The 26,016-nt window shown below is 43.0% G+C and overlaps 3 protein-coding genes across 7 annotated transcripts; 1 reads left to right on the top strand and 2 right to left on the bottom strand.

Moving 5' to 3' along the window:
* The first annotated feature begins 6,145 nt into the window (after positions 1-6,145).
* LOC111967313 (aldehyde dehydrogenase, dimeric NADP-preferring-like) lies at positions 6,146-13,212 on the top strand. Of its 3 annotated transcripts, none has more exons than XM_023992244.2 (11): positions 6,146-6,308; positions 6,941-7,021; positions 7,256-7,447; positions 9,921-10,152; positions 10,496-10,581; positions 10,682-10,890; positions 10,997-11,114; positions 11,685-11,826; positions 12,037-12,203; positions 12,300-12,399; positions 12,523-13,212. In XM_023992244.2, exons 3-11 carry the CDS (start codon positions 7,292-7,294, stop codon positions 12,795-12,797), a joined length of 1,485 nt encoding a protein of 494 aa, XP_023848012.1. In that variant the 5' UTR covers positions 6,146-6,308; positions 6,941-7,021; positions 7,256-7,291; the 3' UTR covers positions 12,798-13,212. The 3 variants fall into 3 exon arrangements, with proteins under 3 accessions (XP_023848012.1, XP_023848013.1, XP_023848014.1); XM_023992245.2 differs by lacking the exon at positions 6,146-6,308 and adding an exon at positions 6,337-6,428; XM_023992246.2 differs by lacking the exon at positions 6,146-6,308 and adding an exon at positions 6,448-6,732.
* On the bottom strand, positions 13,022-19,462 carry ccdc142 (coiled-coil domain containing 142). 2 transcript variants are annotated; one of them, XM_023992242.2, is made up of 13 exons: positions 18,865-19,462; positions 18,246-18,383; positions 18,057-18,109; positions 17,899-17,953; positions 16,147-17,745; positions 15,979-16,080; positions 15,663-15,827; positions 15,327-15,490; positions 14,962-15,078; positions 14,719-14,833; positions 14,395-14,572; positions 13,913-14,124; positions 13,022-13,735 (listed from the first exon to the last, which is right to left on the bottom strand). In XM_023992242.2, the coding sequence occupies exons 2-13, from the start codon at positions 18,331-18,333 to the stop codon at positions 13,485-13,487; spliced, it is 3,099 nt and encodes a 1,032-aa protein (XP_023848010.1). In that variant the 5' UTR covers positions 18,334-18,383; positions 18,865-19,462; the 3' UTR covers positions 13,022-13,484. The 2 variants fall into 2 exon arrangements, with proteins under 2 accessions (XP_023848010.1, XP_023848011.1); XM_023992243.2 differs by having other exon boundaries at positions 15,979-16,065.
* Positions 19,463-19,558: 96 nt separating this feature from the next.
* Positions 19,559-23,150, bottom strand: slbp (stem-loop histone mRNA binding protein). 2 transcript variants are annotated; one of them, XM_023992248.2, is made up of 8 exons: positions 22,863-23,150; positions 21,904-22,032; positions 21,383-21,487; positions 21,237-21,293; positions 20,900-21,034; positions 20,661-20,810; positions 20,253-20,364; positions 19,559-20,089 (listed from the first exon to the last, which is right to left on the bottom strand). In XM_023992248.2, the coding sequence occupies exons 1-8, from the start codon at positions 22,919-22,921 to the stop codon at positions 20,021-20,023; spliced, it is 816 nt and encodes a 271-aa protein (XP_023848016.1). In that variant the 5' UTR covers positions 22,922-23,150; the 3' UTR covers positions 19,559-20,020. The 2 variants fall into 2 exon arrangements, with proteins under 2 accessions (XP_023848016.1, XP_023848015.1); XM_023992247.2 differs by having other exon boundaries at positions 21,237-21,299; positions 22,863-23,149.
* Between the last annotated feature and the right edge of the window lie 2,866 nt (positions 23,151-26,016).

The raw sequence follows: 26,016 nt of genomic DNA, 5'->3' as shown, positions 1-26,016 counted from the left end.
GGCATACCCAATTCCTTCTGCCAACTGATTAATGGGGAGGAGCACAATTTRTTTAGGTTTCACTAATAACCAGAGAATGTCCCAAAACCTTGTCGCATGTCCAAGAGATCGGGTAAAGACTCCACAGGGTTAGAGATGTATAAAAGAAGATTGCCTGCATATGAAGACACCTTGTGAGTTATGTCGCCCCTTAGTATTCCCTTAATCCTTTCCTCCGCCCGCTGGGAAATAGCAAAAGGCTCAATAGCCATATCAAATAAGAAAGGGGATAAACAGCAACCCTGTCTGGCCCCCCTGTGGAGAGTGAAGTAGCTGGAGGTAACATTGTTGGTGCGAACAGAAGCCACTGGGGACGAGTACAAAATATGAATCCAGGAAAGGAATTATGGGCCAAACCCAAATCTCTCTAGTACTGTAAATAGATATCCCCACTCAACCCGGTCGAAAACCTTTTCAGCATCAAGAGAGATGACAACTTCTGGCTGTTGAGTTGAGTGGGCAGAATAAAGAACATTAAATAGCCGGCGCATATATTAGAAAGATTGCCTACCTGAGATAAATCCGCTTTGGTCAGAGTTAATTATATTAGGCATCACTGTCTCTAAACGGCATGAGAGGACCTCAGAGAMAATTTTATAATCACAGCACAAAAGGTGTTCCTTCCCCCTCCCCTGGTTAATAAGAATCTGCAGAAGTGATAAGACTTCACGGAAGCAGGGATGGACTATATAGAATTTTCTGTAAATGAATCAGAACGAAATGCACTGTTAGCAAATATGCAACAGAATGAGTTGGAACTCCCAAAGATTGCTTAAGGCAGCCAGTCTAGGTGATTTGCTCTTCCTGTGTCACCACTTTGTCGAAATAAGTATTTGCACCGCCTTCCAAGCTATTCAGACGGGTGTCATGTTTCGCCAAGTCGTCTTTAACGACAAGTTGATCTTTGTGTTGACCTCGGTGGTGAGAATGGCTATTTGTACGGATAGGTCAGTGGATAGTGACACCTTAGCCAGGACAGTCTGTTCAGACTTAATGATTYCCGCCATTACCTTGGCTAGGTCGGGGGGGATCAGTCAGTGTCCGGTGAGCCCGAGGCTTCAGTAGAGGCCTGCTCTTTTGTGACTCGTGGCCGTGGTWGTTTCGACATTTCACGATGAAAAGGCCAAAAATTTCWGAAAAAAWTGCCAAATTAGGAAATTGGATTTGATTCCAAATTAAATATTACAAAATGAACACGGTAGGGGAGATGTTGGTCAAGTATTAATAGTAAATTGTTCGCCCTGGACAGGAGCACCAAGAAAACGCATCTTCCCATGTTGCTGCTCACCAGCGCCGCTTCCCATTTATGCTTTTTGAGTTGATATTTTCATATAAAATCCATGAAATATAAACAGGTTAACATTTTTAAATGTAATTGTTGTGGGGAAAAACAAAGTTGGTTTAAGATCTCTAGATCATTTAATTGAGACAAAAAAAGTTTTTCTGTAAACACCAGGTTTGGCTGATTGCACTTTTAAGACAGTCCCTTTGCCGTCCATGCATAATATTCTCCCATTGAAACCAATATAAAGTCACTTTTTGAAAACGGAACAGAGAAGAAAAAAAAGACTGTAGCGTGCTCTCTAGCGTCATCTGATTCTAGATATATCACCCTAATCATCCTAGGACCTTCTGTCGAAGAGGTATTGATTAGCAAACTCCAAATATCAAACAAATAACCAAACAGAAAACAAATTTACTGTGGTATGTTGGACTTGAACACCAAGTAATACAGATCACTTCCTTCCCCCTCCCCTGGTTAATCTGAGTCTGCAGAAGTGATAAGACTTCATGGAAGCAATGTTTATGCTTCTACACCTGCATTTCTTTCTGTTTGGAGTTTTAGGCTGAGTTTCTGTACAGCACTTTGTGACATCAGCTGATGTAAGAAGGGCTTTATAAATACATTTGATTTGATGGAAGCAGGGATGGACGATACAGAATTTTCTGTCAATAAATCAGAACGAAATGTACTGTCGGCAAATATGCAACGGAATGAGTTGGACCTCCCAAAGATTGTTTAAGGGAGCCAGTCTAGTCTCTTCACAGCTGCTTTGAAGAGACTACAGACAGTCTAGCTCAGAGTTTCTCAACCTCAGGTCCGTGGACCAGCACTGGTTCCTGGGATGATGTTGGGATTGTCCAGCAAGGCCAGATTCTTATAGTGGTACTGATGCCCCCAATGGCACGTGCTAATTATTAGAGAGCTAKGGTAATGATTAAACTAACAGGCTGCCTCTGATATCTCAAGAGATAAAAAGAACTGGCAATTGTCCATGGTGACACCCAAAGTTACGTCAGTGAGGTAGGTATCAGGAAGAAGCTTCCGTAGAAGTGTCAGGTTATTATACACTAGAACTTGGTCATTCTTTTTATAACTTTTCCATATCTGTCCAATCACAAACCTCATACAGTACAGGGTGTTTTGATATTGTGCAATTAAGGTTTTCAAGAGTAAAATAAAATAAAAGTTAATGAATTATTAACATTTAAATAAAGATTATCTTCACACAAGTCTTGTATATGAACAAATCACTGTTGAAAAGTGAAATCAGCTTTCGCTCAGCTTTCGCTGCCTCCAGCTCTGCTTTGGGGCGGCGATATTCCCCAGCCTGTGCCCAGGGTCCTTCTCCGTTTAAAATCTCCTCGTCAAAATGGCTTAAGGAGAACAAAGTCAAGGCATTGGAGAAAATCTGTGGGCAGAACTGAAAAAGTGTGCGAGCAAGGAGGCCTACAAACCTGACTCAGTTACAACAGCTCTGTCAGGAAGAATGGGCCAAAATTCATCCAACTTATTGTGGGAAGCTTGTGGAAGGCTACCCAAAACGTTTGACCCAAGTTAAACAATTTAAAGGCAATGCTACCAAATAATAATTGAGTGTATGTAAACTTCTGACCCACTGGGAATGTGATGAAATAAAAGCTGAAATAAATCATTCTCTCTACTATTATTCTGACATTTCACATTGTCAAAATAAAGTGGTGCTTGTAACTGACCTAAAACAAGGAATTTTTACTAGGATTAAATGTCAGGAATTGTGAAAAACTGAGTTTAAAAGTACTTGGCTAAGGTGTATGTAAACTTCCGACTTCAACTGTATTTGCTGACCAGTAGTAGTMTAAAAAAAAATGGGAAGGCCCTGCAGGCTTTGATCTCTCTAGATATACATTTCTCATTCATGGATTTGACTTATTCCAAATGAAGTTGGAAATGTAGCTGTCCAGTTGTTTGAACATCAACTTTGGCAGAAAAATGGGAATAATTTGGAATAAGTACAAAAACTTAGGTAGTTCCATCATCTTAACATAATTAATGCGACCTGCTAGTGAAATGGGAAGAGACGACCACCTTATGAAATCCTGCTTAGTACGCTCCAGGAGTGTTTAAACAGAGCCTTAAATGAGCGTGTGACCTTTATCCCCAAATAAGTAAAGACCTGATACGCCACCTTAAATGGGAAGTTGGCATACCCAATTCCTTCTGCCAACTGATTAATGGGGAGGAGCACAATTTRTTTAGGTTTCACTAATAACCAGAGAATGTCCCAAAACCTTGTCGCATGTCCAAGAGATCGGGTAAAGACTCCACAGGGTTAGAGATGTATAAAAGAAGATTGCCTGCATATGAAGACACCTTGTGAGTTATGTCGCCCCTTAGTATTCCCTTAATCCTTTCCTCCGCCCGCTGGGAAATAGCAAAAGGCTCAATAGCCATATCAAATAAGAAAGGGGATAAACAGCAACCCTGTCTGGCCCCCCTGTGGAGAGTGAAGTAGCTGGAGGTAACATTGTTGGTGCGAACAGAAGCCACTGGGGACGAGTACAAAATATGAATCCAGGAAAGGAATTATGGGCCAAACCCAAATCTCTCTAGTACTGTAAATAGATATCCCCACTCAACCCGGTCGAAAACCTTTTCAGCATCAAGAGAGATGACAACTTCTGGCTGTTGAGTTGAGTGGGCAGAATAAAGAACATTAAATAGCCGGCGCATATATTAGAAAGATTGCCTACCTGAGATAAATCCGCTTTGGTCAGAGTTAATTATATTAGGCATCACTGTCTCTAAACGGCATGAGAGGACCTCAGAGAMAATTTTATAATCACAGCACAAAAGGTGTTCCTTCCCCCTCCCCTGGTTAATAAGAATCTGCAGAAGTGATAAGACTTCACGGAAGCAGGGATGGACTATATAGAATTTTCTGTAAATGAATCAGAACGAAATGCACTGTTAGCAAATATGCAACAGAATGAGTTGGAACTCCCAAAGATTGCTTAAGGCAGCCAGTCTAGGTGATTTGCTCTTCCTGTGTCACCACTTTGTCGAAATAAGTATTTGCACCGCCTTCCAAGCTATTCAGACGGGTGTCATGTTTCGCCAAGTCGTCTTTAACGACAAGTTGATCTTTGTGTTGACCTCGGTGGTGAGAATGGCTATTTGTACGGATAGGTCAGTGGATAGTGACACCTTAGCCAGGACAGTCTGTTCAGACTTAATGATTYCCGCCATTACCTTGGCTAGGTCGGGGGGGATCAGTCAGTGTCCGGTGAGCCCGAGGCTTCAGTAGAGGCCTGCTCTTTTGTGACTCGTGGCCGTGGTWGTTTCGACATTTCACGATGAAAAGGCCAAAAATTTCWGAAAAAAWTGCCAAATTAGGAAATTGGATTTGATTCCAAATTAAATATTACAAAATGAACACGGTAGGGGAGATGTTGGTCAAGTATTAATAGTAAATTGTTCGCCCTGGACAGGAGCACCAAGAAAACGCATCTTCCCATGTTGCTGCTCACCAGCGCCGCTTCCCATTTATGCTTTTTGAGTTGATATTTTCATATAAAATCCATGAAATATAAACAGGTTAACATTTTTAAATGTAATTGTTGTGGGGAAAAACAAAGTTGGTTTAAGATCTCTAGATCATTTAATTGAGACAAAAAAAGTTTTTCTGTAAACACCAGGTTTGGCTGATTGCACTTTTAAGACAGTCCCTTTGCCGTCCATGCATAATATTCTCCCATTGAAACCAATATAAAGTCACTTTTTGAAAACGGAACAGAGAAGAAAAAAAAGACTGTAGCGTGCTCTCTAGCGTCATCTGATTCTAGATATATCACCCTAATCATCCTAGGACCTTCTGTCGAAGAGGTATTGATTAGCAAACTCCAAATATCAAACAAATAACCAAACAGAAAACAAATTTACTGTGGTATGTTGGACTTGAACACCAAGTAATACAGATCACTTCCTTCCCCCTCCCCTGGTTAATCTGAGTCTGCAGAAGTGATAAGACTTCATGGAAGCAATGTTTATGCTTCTACACCTGCATTTCTTTCTGTTTGGAGTTTTAGGCTGAGTTTCTGTACAGCACTTTGTGACATCAGCTGATGTAAGAAGGGCTTTATAAATACATTTGATTTGATGGAAGCAGGGATGGACGATACAGAATTTTCTGTCAATAAATCAGAACGAAATGTACTGTCGGCAAATATGCAACGGAATGAGTTGGACCTCCCAAAGATTGTTTAAGGGAGCCAGTCTAGTCTCTTCACAGCTGCTTTGAAGAGACTACAGACAGTCTAGCTCAGAGTTTCTCAACCTCAGGTCCGTGGACCAGCACTGGTTCCTGGGATGATGTTGGGATTGTCCAGCAAGGCCAGATTCTTATAGTGGTACTGATGCCCCCAATGGCACGTGCTAATTATTAGAGAGCTAAGGTAATGATTAAACTAACAGGCTGCCTCTGATATCTCAAGAGATAAAAAGAACTGGCAATTGTCCATGGTGACACCCAAAGTTACGTCAGTGAGGTAGGTATCAGGAAGAAGCTTCCGTAGAAGTGTCAGGTTATTATACACTAGAACTTGGTCATTCTTTTTATAACTTTTCCATATCTGTCCAATCACAAACCTCATACAGTACAGGGTGTTTTGATATTGTGCAATTAAGGTTTTCAAGAGTAAAATAAAATAAAAGTTAATGAATTATTAACATTTAAATAAAAATTATCTTCACACAAGTCTTGTATATGAACAAATCACTGTTGAAAAGTGAAATTATGTGTTCCTTCCCCCTCCCCTGGTTAATAAGAATCTGCAGAAGGGATAAGACTTCACGGAAGCAGGGATGGACTATATAACATTTTCTGTAAATGAATCAGTACGAAATGTACTGTCAGCAAATATGCAACGGAATCAGTTGGACCTCCCAAAGATTGCTTAAGGCAGCCAGTCCGGGTGATTTGCTCTACCTGTGTCACCACTTTGTCGAAGTAAGTATTTGCACCGCCTTCCAAGCTATTTAGACGGGTGTCATGTTTTGCCAAGTCGTCTTTAACGGACTCGATCTTTGTGTTGACCTCGGTGGTGAGAATGGCTATTTGTGCGGATAGGTCAGTGGATAGTGACTCCACCTTAGCCAGCAAAGTCTGTTCAGACTTAATGATCGCCGCCATTACCATGGCTAGGTCGGGTGGATCAGAGTCAGTGTCCGGTGAGCCCGAGGCTTTAGTAGAGGCCTGCTCTTTTGTGACTCACATATTACCTCAACTAACCGGTGCCCCCGCACATTGACTCTGTAAAGGTACCCACCTGTATATAGTCTCGCTATTGTTATTTTACTGCTGCTCTTTAATTACTTGTTACTTTTATTTCTTATCCCTATTTTTTTTCAACGGCATTGTTGGTTAGGGGCTCGTAAGTAAACATTTTACTGTAAGATCTACACCTGTTGTATTCGGCGCATGTGACTAATAAAATTAGATTTAATATTCACTACAACTAGGTCATGATTTTATATGACCCTGGGTAGCCTATATAACAACTTCCTCTCAATAGATATGCAGCAACCCTTGTAGTACTCATCGAACAGTGAATAGATTTGGGATTTAATCTTTTTTTACAGACCATCTCTATATTTATGGGTGTTGATGACAACACAACAGGCAACATTAAGATTTGTGTAGGCTACTGCTTTCATTCACATGTAAGTATTGCACTTTACCCTATGTTATTCTCAATTTTCAATCCTCTGCCTATCAGACAAATAGCATTATTATGATGTTGAAATGCACTTTTAATAAAGTTGGATTTTATTAGTTGGTCAGGCATATCACAGTAAATGTAGTATATTTTAGTACATTTTCAAACCAAAAGGATTAGGTCTACTGCTGTAGGTGTGCATATTTTAGCGTCTGTCTCATTGTGATTATGGTTGCAGGCTACAGGTGTCTGTTTGTGATAGATAGACGTACACATGGAGAAGCAGACTGTGGACGTTGCCAGGGACGCTTTTCTCACAGGGAGGTCCCAACCCCTGAAGTTCAGAGTTCAACAGTTAAAGTCCCTTCAGAGGCTGATCACAGAAAGACAAGGAGAGATTGCCATAGCGCTCAAGCAGGACCTCAACAGGGTGAGAGTTTGGAAGTCATTGAATCATTCTTTGTTGATAAATAGACATACACTGAGTGTACAAAACATTAAAAACACCTTCCTAACATTGAGTTGCAAGGTGTCGAAAGCATTCCACATGGATGCTGGCCCATGTTGACTCCAATGCTTCCTACAGTTGTGCCAAATTGACTCAATGTCCTTTGGGTGGTGGACCATTCTTGATACACACGGGAAACTGTTGAGTGTGAAAAAAACAGTTCTTGAATCAAAACGGTGCGCCTGGCACCTACTACCATACGTTCAATGGCACTTAATCATTTTGTTTTGCACATTCACCCTCGGAATGGCAAACATATACAACCCATGTCTCAATTGTCTCAAGGCTTAAAAATCCTTATTTAACCTGTCTCCATTTCCTATACACTGATTGAAGTGAATTTAACAAGTGACATCAATAAGGGATCATAGCTTTCACCTGGATTCACCTGGTCAGTCTATGTCATGGAAAGAGCAGGTATTCTTAATGTTTTGTACACTCAAATGTATCAACAAAGAGCATATACAGTATATCACAAAAGTGAGTACACCCCTCACATTTTTGTAAATATTTGAGTATATCTTTTCATGTGACAACACTGAAGAAATGACACTTTGCTACAATGTAAAGTAGTTTGTGTACAGCTTGTATAACAGTGTAAATTTGCTGTCCCCTCAAAATAACTCAACACACAGCCATTAATGTCTAAACCGCTGGCAACAAAGGTGCGTACACCCCTAAGTGAAAATGTCCAAATTGGGCCCAAAGTGTCAATATTTTGTGTGGCCACCATCATTTTCCAGCACTGCCTTAACCCTCTTGGGCATGGAGTTCACCAGAGCTTCACAGGTTGCCACTGGAGTCCTCTTCCACTCCTCCATGACGACATCACGGAGCTGGTGGATGTTAGAGACCTTGCACTCCTCCACCTTCCGTTTGAGGATGCCCCACAGATGCTCAATAGGGTTTATGTCTGGAGACATGCTTGGCCTGTCCATCACCTTTACCCTCAGCTTCTTTAGCAAGGCAGTGGTCGTCTTGGAGGTGTGTTTGGGGTCGTTATCATGTTGGAATACTGCCCTGCGGCCCAGTCTGCGAAGGGAGGGGATCATGCTCTGCTTCAGTATGTCATGTATAACATGTTGGCATTCATGGTTCCCTCAATGAACTGTAGCTCCCCAGTGCCGGCAGCACTCATGCAGCCCCAGACCATGACACTCCCACCACCATGCTTGACTGTAGGCAAGACACACTTGTCTTTGTACTCCTCACCTGGTTGCTGCCACACACGCTTGACACCATCTGAACCAAATAAGTTTATATTGGTCTCATCAGACCACAGGACATGGTTCCAGTAATCCATGTCCTTAGTCTGCTTCTCTTCAGCAAACTGTTTGCGGGCTTTCTTGTGCATCATCTTTAGAAGAGGCTTCCTTCTGGGACGACAGCCATGCAGACCAATTTGATGTATGGTCTGAGCACTGACAGGCTGACCCCCCACCCCTTCAACCTCTGCAGCAATGCTGGCAGCACTCATACGTCTATTTCCCAAAGACAACCTCTGGATATGACGCTGAGCACGTACACTCAACTTCTTTGGTCGACCATGGCGAGGCCTGTTCTGAGTGGAACTTGTCCAGTTAAWCCGCTGTATGGTCTTGGCCACCGTGCTGCAGCTCAGTTTCAGGATCTTGGCAATCTTCTTATAGCCCAGGCCATCTTTATGTAGAGCAACAATTCTTTTTTTCAGATCCTCAGAGAGTTCTTTGCCATGAGGTGCCATGTTGAACTTCCAGTGACCAGTCAGTATGAGGGAGTGTGAGAGCGATGACACCAAATTTAACACACCTGCTCCCCATTCACACCTGAGACCTTGTAACACTAACGAGTCACATGACACCGGGGAGGGAAAATGACTAATTGGGCCCAATTTGGACATTTTCACTTAGGGGTGTACTCACTTTTGTTGCCAGCGGTTTAGACATTAATGGCTGTGTGTTGAGTTATTTTGAGGGGACAGCAAATTTACACTGTTCAACAAGCTGTACACTCACTACTTTACATTGTAGCAAAGTGTCATTTCTTCAGTGTTGTCACATGAAAAGATATACTCAAATATATACAAAAATGTGAGGGGTGTACTCACTTTTGTGATATACTGTACATATACACCAAGCTTTTTAGACGTAATAAAGCCTTCGTAAATCGTAATGCATTTATACGACCTAAATAGATGATTCACAAATCATAAAAGTAACAAAGTGAATGTCTGAGTTTTCATAACTTTGAGGGAGAAAAGAGGGAGATACCCCTTACCATATTAGTAAAGTCCAACCACCTACTTCATTTTAATGACTAATCCAGCATGTTTAGGCACAGAGTGTGTTGATAAGTGAATAATAACGATCCATATAGCCTCGATACAGACAGACATCACTGCCCTGTCGTTTTACAGAGCCAGTATGACACAGCCCTCTCTGAGCTGATTGGCCTGGAGAATGAGATCAGCCTGGCGGTGGGGAAGCTGTCTCAGTGGGCTGCCCCTCGCCATGTGGAGAAGAACATCATGACCTTAACAGACCAGGTGTACATCCTGCCTGAACCCCTGGGAGTGGTGCTCATCATCGGGGCATGGAACTACCCCTGGGCCCTCACTCTGCAGCCCCTGATCGGGGCCATCGCAGCTGGTATATACCCCAGGCCCTAGTTGAATTAAATTCCTTCAAATGTTCCCACTACAAGGGGAGCAGAGGGGTATACTACAAAGCAGGATCAATGAGTTAGCCACCTAACGTTGATAAACAACCAGATATAACCACTTATTTGATGGCTCAAACTTAGAGATGTGTTTTTGGTTGTTGAGTCAACTAGACCATGTCCATTTCAAGCTTATCTTCAAAAATAAAAGGTTATATACCAATATTTAGTCAAGTTACCTGGCCAACTCATTGATCCTGTAATGGATGCATATTTAGTTTTCTAACTTTCTCTCAGCAACCCTCTCACACACTGTTCATTCTTCCTCTACAGGGAATGCAGCAGTGGTGAAACCCTCTGAGTTGAGTGAGCACTCAGCCAGTCTCCTCAAAGCACTGCTCCCTCAATATCTGGACAAGGTCTTACATTTTGCTAACCTTGTATCAGTAATAAAAAAATTCTAAATTTGTGGTTTTGGGGTAAACTATCACTTTAATGTTGGGTTATTTTCCCTGTCAGGAGTTATATCCTGTGGTGACAGGTGGAGTTCCAGAGACCCAGGAGTTACTGAGGCAGCGTTTCGACCACATCTTCTACACTGGGAACAGCACAGTGGGGAAAGTGGTGATGGAGGCCGCGGCCAAACACCTGACCCCTGTCACCCTGGAGCTGGGGGGCAAGAGCCCCTGTTACATCGACAAGGACTGTGACCTCATCGTGGCCTGCCGGTAACAGCCATTTGCTAGTTTGCACCGCTGCTCAGCAACCCATTTTATCCATAGTCACATGGCTCATATAGACATGTCTTGATACGTCATGTGTTTGTTTTTATAGCCGAATCACATGGGGAAAGTTTTTCAACGTTGGGCAGACGTGCATCGCCCCTGACTACATCCTGTGTGAGCCCAGCATTCAGAACAAAGTGGTGGAGGGCATCCGGAATACACTACAGGTCTGTTCCAGATCTGTCTTCACCCAGCAGAGTAGTCTATTACCATGGACAATATATCAGGGTTCTATATCTGTCTATTACACTGTGCGTATGGTTTTAGACAGCATCTTCGTTTTAGACAGCATCTAATCCTCATTTTTAGACAGCATCTAATCCTTGTTTTAGACAGCATCTAATCCATCTTTTAGACAGCATTTAATCCTCATTTTAGACAGCATCCTCGTTTTAGACAACATCTAATCCTTGTTTTAGACAGCATCTAATCCTCGTTTTAGACAGCATCTAATCCATCTTTTAGACAGCATTTAATCCTCATTTTAGACAGCATCCTCGTTTTAGACCGCATCTAATCCTCGTTTTAGACAGCATCTAATCCATGTTTTAGACAGCATTTAATCCTCGTTTAAGACAGCATCCTCGTTTTAGACAGCATTGAATTCCTCGTTTAGACAGCATCTAATCCATGTTTTAGACAGCATTTAATCCTCGTTTAAGACAGCATCCTCGTTTTAGACAGCATCTAATCCTCGTTTTAGAGAGCATCTAATCCTTGTCTTTTGTTAATTCCAGGAGTTCTACGGCCCGGACCCCAAATCTTCCCCAGACTACGGTCGCATCATCAACCTGCGCCACTTTAGCCGACTGATGGGTCTGCTGGAGGGGTGCAGTGTGACACTAGGTGGAGAGAGCGACCCATCACAGTGTTATATTGGTAGGGAGGAGCCTTATGGGGGAGATGATTGGCTGGACTCTTGCCAAGCTTCTTTATTTATGCAATGGGTATACAAATCCATATTGAATCAATTCTGGGATGAACTTTTGTCAGTGCTGTGATGTGCCGATGTAACTGACTGTACCGTCCCTGTGACCTTCCTGTGTGTCTGTCAATAACAATGACCTTTCCCCCCATCTGCTCCTCCAGCTCCCACAGTGGTAACGGACGTATCTCCTCACACCAGACTTATGCAGGAGGAGATCTTCGGACCTCTGTTGCCCATAGTGACTGTTGCTGATGTGGGTGATGCAATTCGCTTCATCAATGGGAAAGAGAAGCCCTTAGCGCTGTATGTTTTTTCCTCTGACAAGAAGGTAAGCTACTACCGTTGAAACAATAGGACTCCATATTAGGAGAGTGTGGAGGATCACGCAGACTATACTATTCTTGTTTCTCTTTTTGCCAATGAGGTGATAAAGCGAATGATTGCTGAAACCAGCAGCGGCGGGGTGGTAGTCAATGATGTCATAATGCACTACGTGCTCAACTCCCTTCCTTTTGGCGGCGTAGGTAAGACCGATAACCAACAAGTATTTTAATCGTTTTGGCCAGCACATTGGTGAATTTTCCTAGTCTAATATCCTATCTTATAATGACCTCACTTGCTGCTCCCTGAACTCTGACCCCCTACAGGTCAAAGTGGAATGGGCAGGTACCACGGGAAACACACCTTCGACCAGCTCAGCCACCACCGGGCGTGCCTGATCAAGTCCTTGGGCATGGAATGCATTAACATGGCCAGGTACCCACCCCAGGACCGCTCACGGGCACGCAGGGCCAGACAGGCCATGAGGAGCTCCCTGTGTGACCAATCCAAATCCAGCTTTGTGTGGGCAGTCTTGGCCACCATCTTAGCCTGTGGTCTCCTTGTCGCCCTGATTGTAATTCTAGTCATGGGTGCCAGGTAGTCCAGGTTCTCACTACTTCAACTCATCAACTGTAAATGTTTTTTGCATCAAATGCACTTCTTGAAGTTGCTATATTGTAATGTATCATCATCAATGTATTATGTCGATAATTCTGTAATCTTACTATGAGACGTTTTACTATCTATAGATCAACCATGATCATCTATTTTATGACCTGATTGCGATTAAAAAGTAGACAAAACAAACCCCTCAGGAGCCAGAGATGAAAAACAAATCTTTACTTTCCATTACTTCATTAGCACGGATTTAGAAAAATATGTTAAAGTATATGCACATGTCATGGATACACACAATATTTGAAATTTTGTTTTGAAAAGAAACAAAATAACTTTTCAGTAATGTTATTGCTTTGTACCTTTTGTAGCTAATGATAACATAAATAACTTCATCAATACTAGTCTATTGACATGACTTTGATTTGTTCAGATGAAGTCCTAGGAAATGTAACATCCAAATGTTCCTAGTAACTTCCTAACCTAGTAAACTAAACTCTAACCATCCATCATTTTGCTGTCTGGCCCTAGCGCATTGACACATTTATTAATTCAAAGAGCAAAATGTCTTCCAGATGAGCAGCCTTGTAGGACAGCCTTTAGGCCAAAAGGCTGTTCATTTCCAGTGTCTGGTCTGGAGGAGGAATGAGTTTCTAGATAGAATACCTGAGGGTTAGGGCTCTGACCTTGTCAGGCACTGCAGCCCAGGGAGCTTCCTGCGGTTTCCATTGTGTATGCGCAGGTCCAGCCACTCTTGCTGTGCCACGGCCAGGTAGGACTCCTGCGGGGTGGAGGCCAGCAGCTCAGGGCTCATAGAGCCCTCTGCCTGGGCCAGGGCCTGTTGACATGCAGACTGGAGGTCCATGCTCTCAAAGTTATTCAGACTGCTAGACGATTGGTCCACCATATTGGCACTACTTGGACCTGACGGGTAGAAATCACAAGATTGTCAACAGGAGAAACAGGCCAAATACATTGCTATAAAGTGTTGCGGTACGTCTGACTTGCCTGTGTGGATTACTTTTATAATTCCACTTTAGTGGGATTCAACTAAAAATCATGTTATCAATGATGAAGGCACCCCCCCCGGTGGACACTTACAGCAGCGTCTGAAGGGCTCCCAGCCCCGCGAAGGCATGTAGGGCTTGGCCATGGGCTGCTGCAGCAGGCACACGATGGCGTTGTCCACCTGGTGGAAGACCCGGAGGGAGAGCAGCCTCTGGTGGATCTCCTCTGACAGGCTGTATTCCTCCGAGCGTATCAGGTTCCGGATCAGGTCAAAGTCTTGCTTCAGCTGTAGAGCCCCCTGGATACTACAGAGACAGAGAGACAGAGAGAGAGAGAGAGAGAGAGAGAGAGAGAGAGAGGAACAGAACAGTTGGTGAGTGGGTTAGTCTATCACTCCCCTTACTAGTGCCATGTTAGGAGATAACAGTAATGATAATCAGTATAATCACAGAAATAGAATCACTAGTATGCGCTCCCAAGTCAGAGATTCTATGCCCATTCTAGTAATTGTATTTCTATGGTATTCAGCACGGTTGTATTTGCTAATCTAAAATCAGGGAATACTGTACACATACCTGAACTTGATCTTCTGCTTGAGGATGTGCTCCATCCAGGCCTCCATAAAGGCTGTCATGGCCTCTGTCAGGGCGGGGATCCGAGCCTCCTCAGGCAGGGCCTGCACCCCCTCCAGTACCTGTCCTATTACACTCTGAGCTGCAGTAGCAGCGTAATCACTAGGGCTGCTGGGGAACTCTACAGATACAATAAGATGAAGGAAAAAACAAGCATCAATTACATTGGCTCCATACACAAAGTACAACAGAAAAAAACTCAAATAGTGGACATGTTTCTTATGTTTAGAATATAGGATATTTCAGTTCCAACAGTCTGTAATTTACCTGTTTTATAGTTCACTCTCCAGTGCTTTGCTGAGGGCATGGTCTGCAAAAAGATCTCCTCAGACATCCTCTTACAGTCCATGGAGAAGATTCTGAGCACCAGTTCAGAGAATACCTTCAACAATGCAGACATAATAGAACTAACTGAGTTTATTTGAGTAATAAACTCAAATCGGTTATAAGAGATGACAGGTGGAACATTGGTCTAGAAATTGACAGATCAACCATTATATTGTCCCTCACCTGTAGATCTGTGACACCCTGAGTAAGCTGTGCAGCCAGCAGCTTGAGATTATGATTTTCCTTCACACTCAGGGCCTCCACATGCTGCAGTAGCCTCACCACTGATGCTCTCAGCACCTTAAAGCACAGAACACACTTATGTAGGTGCATCCCTCAATGTCAAGATAGGATTTCTCACTAAAGACAAGAAGAAAGATGGAGACCACCTGAAGCAAGGCCAACATACATTCAATAGGGAAATAGAAGATATGTCCCAAATGTCACCATATTCCCTATATAGTGCACTGCTTTAGACCAGAGCTCTAGTTCAAAGTAGTGCACTATATAGGAAGCCATTTGGGAAGCATATCAGATTGAATCCTCACCTTGAGGTCTCCTAGGGTGACGAGCAGGAACTTGTTGAGGGACCAGGAGGAAAGGAACTGGTAGGCCTTTCTCATGACCCAGAAGGTAGAGGATCGGACGGATGCCACCGCTCTGCTCAGCGTTCCTATGTGAAGGGACCTCATAGTCCGAGCATTACTGTCACCTGATGAAGGATGAAAAGCAAGATGACTACCATGTGGTCTTGTAGAATGTTTAAGAGGTAGAGAAGAAGAATGATCTAGGGATATTTGGAGTTGATTTCCAGATTAATAAGCAGTTTAAATCATATGGATATAGGGGTTACCTTGGACCAGGTGGGCTGATATAGGGGTTACCTTGGACCAGGTGGGCTGAAGTTTGAAGACACTGCAGCACTGTGAGGAGTGGAGGGGACAGCTGCAGGAGTCTTTCCATGGTACATGTCATCACCATGCAGTTCTCACGCTCAACTCCTGGAAGACATTTATCTTTCAGTCCTGAGCCCAGTGATGCACACATCACTGCAAGAGAGAAAGAAACACACGCACAAAGATGAGAGGCAATAGCTTAACAGAAACCAAAAACATTGTGTTGTTATATTACTGTAACTACATGATGCAGATGGATGTCAAATTACACTGTATTAAGGATGTTTTAAACACAGAAACTGACCCTCGTCCCAGTGCCTAAAAGCAGTGTTGGACAGGAGCTGTAAGCTGAAGTCATCAACCACTCCTCTACACTCCTCAGGGATGAGCTCTGCAAGGCATTCAACTATTATTTATTGAAAGTGTGTCACAGTCACACATCAACTGATTAAAAACAGGCAGCATTTGTTACCTCCTCTACAGCCATGGTTGAGCCACATCACAAGCTGGAAAACCATCTGGTCGTTCCACTGGTTAACACTGCCCAAAGGGTCTCTCTTTGGTGGCTGGTGGAAGCGCTGGATGACGGCTTTGCCAAACTCCCTCCACAGCATTGTCCTGTAATGACCAAAGAGCTCCACACAGGCCCCAGACTGGACTGACTTGGGTCTCTTTATCTCCTGCCTGGCCTCATCTGTGGGTGAGGACTCTCCCTCACAGCACCTGGGAGAATGTTCTGGGGTGTTGGTCCACTCCGGCCTGGGTCTGTTGGGGATGTGTGGAGCCAGCAGGTCTGTGGAGGACACCAGGGCCTGGAAGAGAATTTCTAGAGACTTTCGGTCCTGACGGATGAAGGCTGTAAAGGGGAGATCAAAGGAGCAGGGACAGGGCTTTCCCAACCTGGATTCATCTGAAGAGGGCCCAGGGAGGTTCTCCAGTGTGAGCCCATCAGGACTGGGCTCTGAGGGGTGTAGAGCGGAAAGCAGCGGGAATAACAGTTTTAATTTCTCCCACGTAGGGGCTGGGGCTCCAGTGTGCAGGGCCTGGGAGTGGAGGAAGCTCTGTTGGGAAGCCCATTGGTACAGCTGCTCTGCCGCGATCTGCCCCCTGTGCTCTGCCAATATCCTCATCAGTTCAACCACTGGGAACGGTGCAGGAAGGCTACCCCTCCGGGTGGGCTGCCTACTAGACAGCCCAGGCCAGTCAGACAGCTGCAGGGTCTGAGTTCTCCACCGCGAGCCTCTATGCTGGAATCTCTGCTCCTCCAGTACCTGGTTAAAGACCTCTGCCCCAGCCAGCAGGTCCTCTAAGGCATCTCTAGGCACCCTGGCCAGCTGAGCTGAGGCCAGAGCGGAGAGGGCTGTATAGATACAACGTTCCATCAGAACCAGGGCCTGAAGTCCCAGCACTCTCAGTGTCCGCCGCATGACAGCAAGGGTCTCTGTCCTCTGGAACAGAACAGTTCTCAGCCAGACGTCAGACTGGGCTTTGGCACATAGAGCATCCCAATGGCTCACGTGGATACGTAGTTCCTGGCACAGGCCTCCCATCCCAAAGCTCCAGGCAGAGTTTGGTCGCTCCAGGACTCGACTCCTGTCCATCAACAAACCTAGCTCCCGCTCCAGCAGGCTAGTCAGTTTGTCAACATACACAGTGGTGACTCTGGTGCGCCGGGCATACTCATGGAGGAAAAGGAGCTGAGCCCGCTGTTCCAGTAGGTACTGCAGCTGCCCATAGTGCTGGCTGAGGGTAGCGGCTGGAGGGTGGTGGTAGAAACTTCCCTCTGTAGTGAGGCCCCTGACGCAACTCTGCAGCTGGCCTGTCCGTGGCCCCCGCAACACTTGGCACTGTGGACTGAGACCCAGCATGCCCTGGTCTAGCCGCTGCAGCCTGCTAGACGACTGAGAAGTGAGGTTCTGGCACGCTACAAAGGTATCCCGGTTCTCAAATTCCCACATATCATCACTTTTCTGCCTCAGTAGCCACCTCAGGCTGGGGTTGAAGCGAGTCCTCAGCAGGGCCTCCGCCTTCTGCAGAGACTTGGTGAAGGGGCAACTCTGGGACCAAGAAGCTGAAGATGACAGGAGTATAGTGCTACTGTAATGCCACACAAACAGCATGGTCCTCTTATCAATTTGTTTCTATTTACATAGCTCAGGTGTTGTAACTATCAAAGCTCAGGTGTCAACTATCAAAACAGTAACAAAGAAGGCGTTGCCCATACCATCAAGCTTGTCCTTTGAAAGAAAGTCATCATCTGACAAAGCAATTAGTCTCTTCTGAAATAAGAGAGAATGGTCAATAATAAAACCATAACTTAATGTTTTTTACATTGACTTAAGCATACCACAAAATATTTAATTGAGAATGTTAGTCACTTACCTGTTCATCTTCAGAAGAAAAGGGTTCTGGGTTCTCATTCACAAGGGATGTCTCTGTTTTATTTGGATGGAGACAAAGAGTAGTATCAATACCACGCAACAGTGTTCCTCTTCTGAAACAGAACACGAAGTAACAATAAACTACGTATTCACAATGTCAGTGTAGACTTTAGGAAACAGAGAAGGTTACCTCCTGCCTTGTCCAAACCTCCCTGCCCCTCTATTTCCAAAGCGGTCCCATTCTGGGTTTCCTGGTGGGTGCATAAAATCTGAGCCATATCAAACAGGATGGAGCATTCAGGGGTCTTTCCCAAAATGGCTCACATTGCTGTTGGAAACAAAGTTATTAATTAAATGCCCTCATAGTCAGAATAAATAGAACACATTTCCAGGAAACAGCACTGAGCTTTAACGTTAGTCAAGGTAACATGATCACCCTCTTTACATTTCGTCTTCAGGTCACGTCTAGCTCTTAAACTTTAGGAATGAGGTCATGCTCGCCTGCTGATGTTTTCTGATAGTATTCCTTGACAAGCTGTCGCCACCAAATATACACCAAATACTCCATCTGTGCGGTCTCTGATAGTGGACTATCGTATAGCAAGGCAACAATAGCCACCGTTCACATAACTAGTACAGGTGTCTATTTTTAAAACGATTTCACACTTGATTGTCATTGCCAAACTCTAGTGAGATTCATAGCAACTCTATCACACAGTGACACACACCCTAACATGGTAACTGACGCGTTGGCCATCTGAAAAGTATAGGCTATTTACTGCCATAATAAAACGGCAATAACACAATACCTGTGAAATCAGTATCCGACGTAAAGGCCCAGTAAGAGAACCCCATTTAGCTGGCTCGTAAGTCTATGCTTCCTCTTCTTGACACCTAGCGTTGGCAAGTTAATTTGTCAACATTGCTTTTTACTCCAAGTTGTTTGCCACGACTCGCGCTAGCAAGCTAGCGAATATTTTCTAGTTAGCAAGCGATGGCCAAATTGAAGAAATTAGCATCCATTGTTGCTAGCTACCGTTAAAGATAATAAAACAAACATCACATTGGTACTTGAATACTTCCGTGTTTCACATCAACACTTGCTGTGAGGATTACAGCAGTCAACTGTTAGTAATTTAGCCAATCCTATTTTGAGTTTTAATCCTAGTGGTCACGAAAGTAGCGGGCTTGGTCCACGAATAGCATTGCTAGCTCAAAGCTAGCTAACTATCATGAGATACAAACAGCCAATGAAAAGAGAGCGTCCCTTGTTGTTATGGTTAATACAGGGCGGAGCTATGGTGCTCGTCCACATAGATCTAGTGCTCCTCCATGCTTCCGACCTACACAATTTATCAATCACAGCTACCGAGTATAAACGAAATGTTCTCTTATTAAGTAATAAGCATTAATGTACTATGAAAAACTAGCTAAGAACATATTATACACTTCGCAGCTACAGACAGGCAGAACGCTGAAAATGCATATGCAGAAAACTGATAATAACCTTGACGCATAACTTCTCATTTATTTATTTAAAAACTGCCTATAAAAATCCCAATGTCAACATAACCCTTCAAAATACAGTACAACATTGTATTTCAAAACATTTTACACAGGCAGCCAATTCTGATATTTTTTCCCAATTGGTCATTTTACCAACCACAGATCTTTTTCAGAGCTGATCTGATAAAAAAGATCTGATTTGGACTGCCTGTCTAAACGCAGTCAAATTTCCACTCCCAACTACTCACAATAAATGTATTTTCTTAACATATAAAGGCATTAACAATTATAAAATGCAAGCATCCACAGCACAACGTAAGAAAATTGTAACTATATACAATTCAGGTCACTGACTTGAATTAAATCTATCATGAATTTATCCTGGAATTTTAATTAAGCATTCAATATTTTTTTTCCTGCTAGGGTAATAGCCATGGATTGTCTTTCAATGCACAACAGTTAGGCCATGTCAAGATCAACTGATGCATCTATTTTCATCATCTTGCTGGGAGTTCCTTGGCAAGAGTCCTAGAACACCAAGAAAAATCAAGATTAGTTTTATACTGACAAAATGCGGCACAAAGTCACTCCAATTGTGTTTGGTAAGAGTCCAACAGTGCTTCACAAAATTGCTTTTGAACATGGACCAATAGTTATCTTCAAACATGCCAAGACTGGTTAAAGAACATACTGGTTGAGACGAAGAGGCCTTGCTGACTTTAAGAGGCTGTGCGCTCGAGTCTGAATCCAGCTCAGGGAAGTCCAGCTCAATATCCATGACATCGTCCAAGTCAACCTCCTCTCTAAATGATACATGAAACAAAGAACAACTGTATTATAAACTTGGTTTGAGTAAGCCATCTGGCACAAAGGTGTTCTCTCATGAAGGATATACCCTGAGACTAGCTAGATACATTTTTTCGACAGGATGGCTTTAACATATTTCCCAAATCCAATTTCAGGAGAACAACTTGTGCTTACAATTGAAGGACTATATCAAAGGGAGTATAAAGTTCAATGGCATAAAGACATTATATATATATATATATATATATTTTTGCTTGATCGTTTTAAATGCCAGGATATTTGAGGGGCTTACATGGCCTGCAGCTCACTGCCTTCCAGGGCTGGGGGATCCCACGCGTGAATCTTCACCTTCCACAGCTTAATCTGCTGGTCCCATGAGCGCCGGCTGTACTTCTTAAACTTGTTGGGAGTCTTAGGATGAACTCCCGGCTGCCTCAAGTGCCTGGCAAAACAATGGAAAACAAACAGGTTAATATTAACTTTGATCTATTAGGGTGGTAGCTGAATGAAAACCAACACCATTTTACTCACTTGGGTACTTCTTTGATGTATCTGTCGTAGGCGAGTGTGTTCTTCCCGTAGGTGATCTGTTTCTGCCTCCTCATCAGGACTTCCTCGTCCTCCTCCATGACCTCACCAGGGACAGGAGAGTCTCTGGACTCTGAGCTGAAGAGACAGGAAACAAATTAATGCAATGAATGGATGTAGTCTGAGTGCCAGTCTGTTTGTGCTATCATGCCAACTCCTTGTCACGCACATTGTTTGTTTGGCTTGACAATGAGCGAGCAATGGAGTTGGCAAGAGCACAAAAATCTGGTACCAGGCTCTCATGCAAAACACAGTATGAGACATACATTTTCAAATATACCTTCCAGAAGAGTTCTTTCGTTCCCTTGGACCAAAATCTGATGTTAGTATCCTCCGCCTGTAACTAAAAGAAACAATACCATAAGCAATTGAAAGCTTTTACAAGCACATTTAACTAAAAGGGGAAACTACGCAGTGACTGCTGACCGTTGCATATCACGACGGACACTTGAGCGCCTTTCGTCAGTCTCCACTTCACTCCCCCAATCCGCGCATCTAGGAACTGGACCTTCACTTTCAGGAGTGGTAAAACTGAAAGAGGAATGAAATGTACAGTTATTTCTATATTTTATCTTTATTTAACTAGACAAGTCAGTTAAGAACAAATTCTTATTTTCAATGACGGCCTAGGAACAGTGGGTTAACTGCCTGTTCAGGGGCAGAACGACAGATTTGTACCTTGTCAGCTCGGAGATTTGAACTTGCAACCTTTCGGTTACTAGTCCAACGCTCTAACCACTTGGCTACCCTGTTATTATGAGCCTCCTCTCCAGAAGATGTCTCAAAACACCTTAAATTGGAAATGGCTGATGGTGTGAAAAAGACATTAAACAACACCACCTATTTTAATGTCGGGAATTGGGTGCCATTTGGGACACAAGGGCTCAACAGAAAATCAACCTAAAATATTGGTTTGATAACTCCCAAGTGAGCGGTCTGAATATTACCTAACAGGTCTGTGGTTAGCGTTAATCTTCAGATCACTGGTACCAGTCGAGTCCAAGTCCTCATTTGATCTCATACTGCCATCAGCTCCCCGTTTCCGGCAGTTGGACCACCTTGAAGGGCCCCTATTCCTAGAAACAATGATATTTGGATCAACAAGACTGAAAGATCATGCCATTGTCAAGAACATCATTTTCCCGAAGAACTTAACATTAAAACAGTACTAAAAATGCCTTGTTCCCTAAAACAGTACTAACAATTCATTGTTCCCTTTGTTTTAGTTGATTCTTGTCAATCACTACAGACTCAGTGGAGACACTAGTAGGTACACTAGTTGACTATTTCTGAGATATTTCAAACACGGTACAATAGCTGCTTCGGCGCCATACGACGCATGAGCGCGAAATGTTATGCTAGTCAACCAACGTTAATATAGCTAGCAAGCAAGCTAACGTTAGTAGCTAGTTAGCTGTTGCATTCAAACCAGTTACATTAGTTATCTACATTTTGAGGGAAATTAGTTGTTATAAAGTTGGCTGGCTAGCTAACGTTAGTTGGATAAACAAATTATTTGCACTTTCTATTTAGCTACAGTAACTAGTTAAGGCAAGTTAGCAAGCTAAAGTTAGCTGATTAGCTATCCAGCAGTAAACTTAGCTAGCTAACACCTGATCAAAATAAAGGTTAGATGTCTAGCAAACGCTACGTTACTGTACGTAGCAAAACTAGTCAAGCATGCATAAGCCAGCAATGCAATAAATGCTCATATACTTATAACATGATAGGAAACACACATTAGCTGGAAAAGTGTATCTAGAAACAGTTAGCCAGCTAGCTAACCAGACCAGCAACAATTCCTGATTTCGCGGGAGAAGACTGGCGCGAGAAAGCGAACTAGCAAAATAGATTTTTAAATAGATTTTTGTTGCTAAATTACACTTACAAACTCATGACAACTCACCTATTTTCATCTCCGTTATATTCAGCATCGGTGCGTCTGGATTTGTGGCGAAAAGACATTTTTTTCTAAACTTACAGAGGAACGAAGGGCTTGTAGCTACTTCCCAGAGATCTTTTGATTTTGACGTAAACGCGCCAAAGCTAAGGAATGGGGCTTCACTGACGTCAGTCAACAATTGGAGAATTCATTTCGCATGGCCCGGTGCCCAATGAGTGTAGAGATATCGCTTAAAGACCCACTGGAATTGTCTAATTTCGCAAGCTCTGCCGTTCCGGGGCACCGTGCCATGTACAAACGAACATGCCCGTTGTTGTCACGTGACAGAAGGGGAGGGATTTGACGCGCTTGTTTACGAAACCACAGATAGAACAAAGCTAGGAGACAGAACAGTGAGTGGTTTAGTTATAAATAGAGCCATATATTTAGGGAGCTAGGCAAACTTTTAGAATTTTTAATATTGTTCTAATTTATACATTCTGTTACATAGCATTGTCTAAATATTCCCCATGTAATGGTAATGGAGAGCTAACATGGCTGCCATAGAATGTTGTAGTGTCATGTAAATGCGTCATAATGCTCATTCTAGACATTCAGTTTTATAGCATTTTTTTTTGTATATTCCCCATGTACTGTTAATGTGCAGCTAACGCCACGTCAATGTGCTATACTAGGAAACTCCGAAATTTCCAACTTTTTAACTGGTAGTAGTTATACACGTGCTGCGTTCAACAAATCAGCAAGTCGGAAATGTCGCGGCATAACATGGCTAGAATGTTGAAGTGTCCTTAATACATCATAATGCAGAAACCGCATTGGCCCAACTGTCTATTGGTGCATTCATGACAACTGGGACCCGTGAAAAAATGGGGTCAAATCATATCAGTGACCTTCTGGTCAGAAAGTTAGCGATCTACAGAAATGCCAGAGTTTTCGACATGAAACTCCCACTTAATTGGTAATTAGATACTTATGCATACATTTCAGTTTTCTAGATCCGACTACCACGTGAATGCAGAATCATCTTTGCATCTGTGACAGCATGGGCAGCGCCAATGAGTAGTAACATGTATTCTGTACGATTGGCTCCAGCAGGAGCCCTGCTGTACAATTCAAACTGATCCCTCCTGATGACCCGATTGGACATGACTCCAGCAGGGTCACCAGGAGAGATCAGTCAATGAAGTTGGACGTCTCGCCCTGTTGACTACATTAAAATGGTGGAAGCCCCAATAGCGCTGCCCATGCTGATGACAGCATTTCGTCCGCTAGAGGGCTCTATCATTCTCTATGGTTAAAAATAATTTTCGCAGTCTGAGCTTGTTTAAAAAAAAATCGAGCTCCCAGTTGTCTCGAACGCACTGAAGTCGGACATTTCCGAGTTCAAAATTATTTTAAACGCGGCGCTAACACATGTTCTGCTTATACATTTCGTTGATAAAAACCTAATGGTGCCGCGTTCAAAACAACTGGGATCTCGGAAATCTGTGACTTCCAACTTCAGTGCGTTCAAGACAACTAGAAACTCGAAAAAAAACGAGCAACAACTGAGAAAATCATTTTGAATGTTCATCCAAGTCGGAATCTCCGGCATCTTTCTAGTACTCCGACTTTCTGACTTGAATATCACTGACGTCATGATTTGTCCCTAAGTTCCCATTGAATGCGCCATTACTGTTGATTGCCACAAAGAGGCGCCCAAGACCGTCATGGTGGATCACTAGGCCTACTGATCAATGTAGTTAAGTAATTTCCTCATCCATTCTTGGTATTGTTAAAAACATGTTTTGTGGCAATTCTCACACAACAATTCTTAACCTTTTTGTTCCCAGGGGCCTGTTGCACAAAACTAGGATAAGGGATTAAGCCAGGATATCTTGGTGATCCTGGCTCAATTGATCCGTAATCCGGTTGCACTAAAGATGGATAGGGGGCAGGAGGATATGTTATGGTATAAATTACCATGGAGATTTATTCTGTGGAGCTAGCCTGCTCCAGACCAGGCTAAATTCCAGGATCTATTTAATCTCATCCCTAATGTCAGTCAGCAGTCACCACAAATGGAAACCAATAGTTATTTCACTGCTCACTATACATTGTTATCACATATAACTAGACCCACTGTTATTATTTAAACGTTTGTGATCATTAATTTCAATGATTTTGGATAAAAAATGATTTTTAGATGATGTTGCTATCATTAGATAATTTACAGTTTCCCATAGACTATAAGGCTATATATAAAATGATAGAATATTAGGGCCACAGAGGGAAAAAAACACAAGTCATAATATTGTAACCAGTTGTTTAAAGAGGACAGTTGTTAAAATGACAGATGTGGGGCATTTCGTAAATTGTACTTCAGTATGGTTTCATAAACAAAGACATGCTGATGTGCCAGAATATTAATAATCACATTGTCATAAGTATCAAAACTGTAAAACAATATGTAGCTATTCTGCAGAAAGAACCAGCCTCATAAATTATGACTTTATCCTTTTTCTTCAGTGTGGCCCTAGTACTCTGTCATATAAACAAATACACATTCCATATGAATATAAAAACACAATGTGTAACATTATGTTCCTTTATTGAATAAGGACAAAACAAAGCAGGTAAACCATCAGCTCCTTTCGAAACTGAAGTCACAGTGACTCTACAAGATGGAAAGCACAGAATCCAAGCATATTATACAAAATGATACATACACATTCAAAGGTCTGTATATAACACACCTGCATGTCTGCACACTAAAATAAATGCAGGACAAATCCATACACATCAACTGAACAGACAAATGAATGGATGCAGTAGCCTCCCTGCAGCCTTGTATTACACACAGTATACCGCACAAACATCATAAGAGGCAAAATTCGTCAAAAACGAACCCCAAAAAACCCAAATTCCTCTGCCACCGCAGGACATATTTAACCAAAATTGAAAGCACACATACTAACTAAAATAATTCAACACATATTGGTCCCTCAGCAGCGACCACTGTCGTCATCAGGGAAGATTGCCGGATTGTCCCAGTCCATGGCTGGTGGCACTCTGGGGGCCCTCTCCTTCCTCAGGCAGGCCACATTGTGGAGGACAGCACAAGCCACAGTAATATCACATGCCCTAACAGGGCTGACCCTTAATTTGTGAAGGCAGT

Source organism: Salvelinus sp. IW2-2015, linkage group LG8, assembly GCF_002910315.2.
Source record: "Salvelinus sp. IW2-2015 linkage group LG8, ASM291031v2, whole genome shotgun sequence".
NCBI classification, from domain to species: Eukaryota; Metazoa; Chordata; class Actinopteri; order Salmoniformes; family Salmonidae; genus Salvelinus; species Salvelinus sp. IW2-2015.
This window is presented reverse-complemented; position numbering and strand designations above follow the sequence as displayed.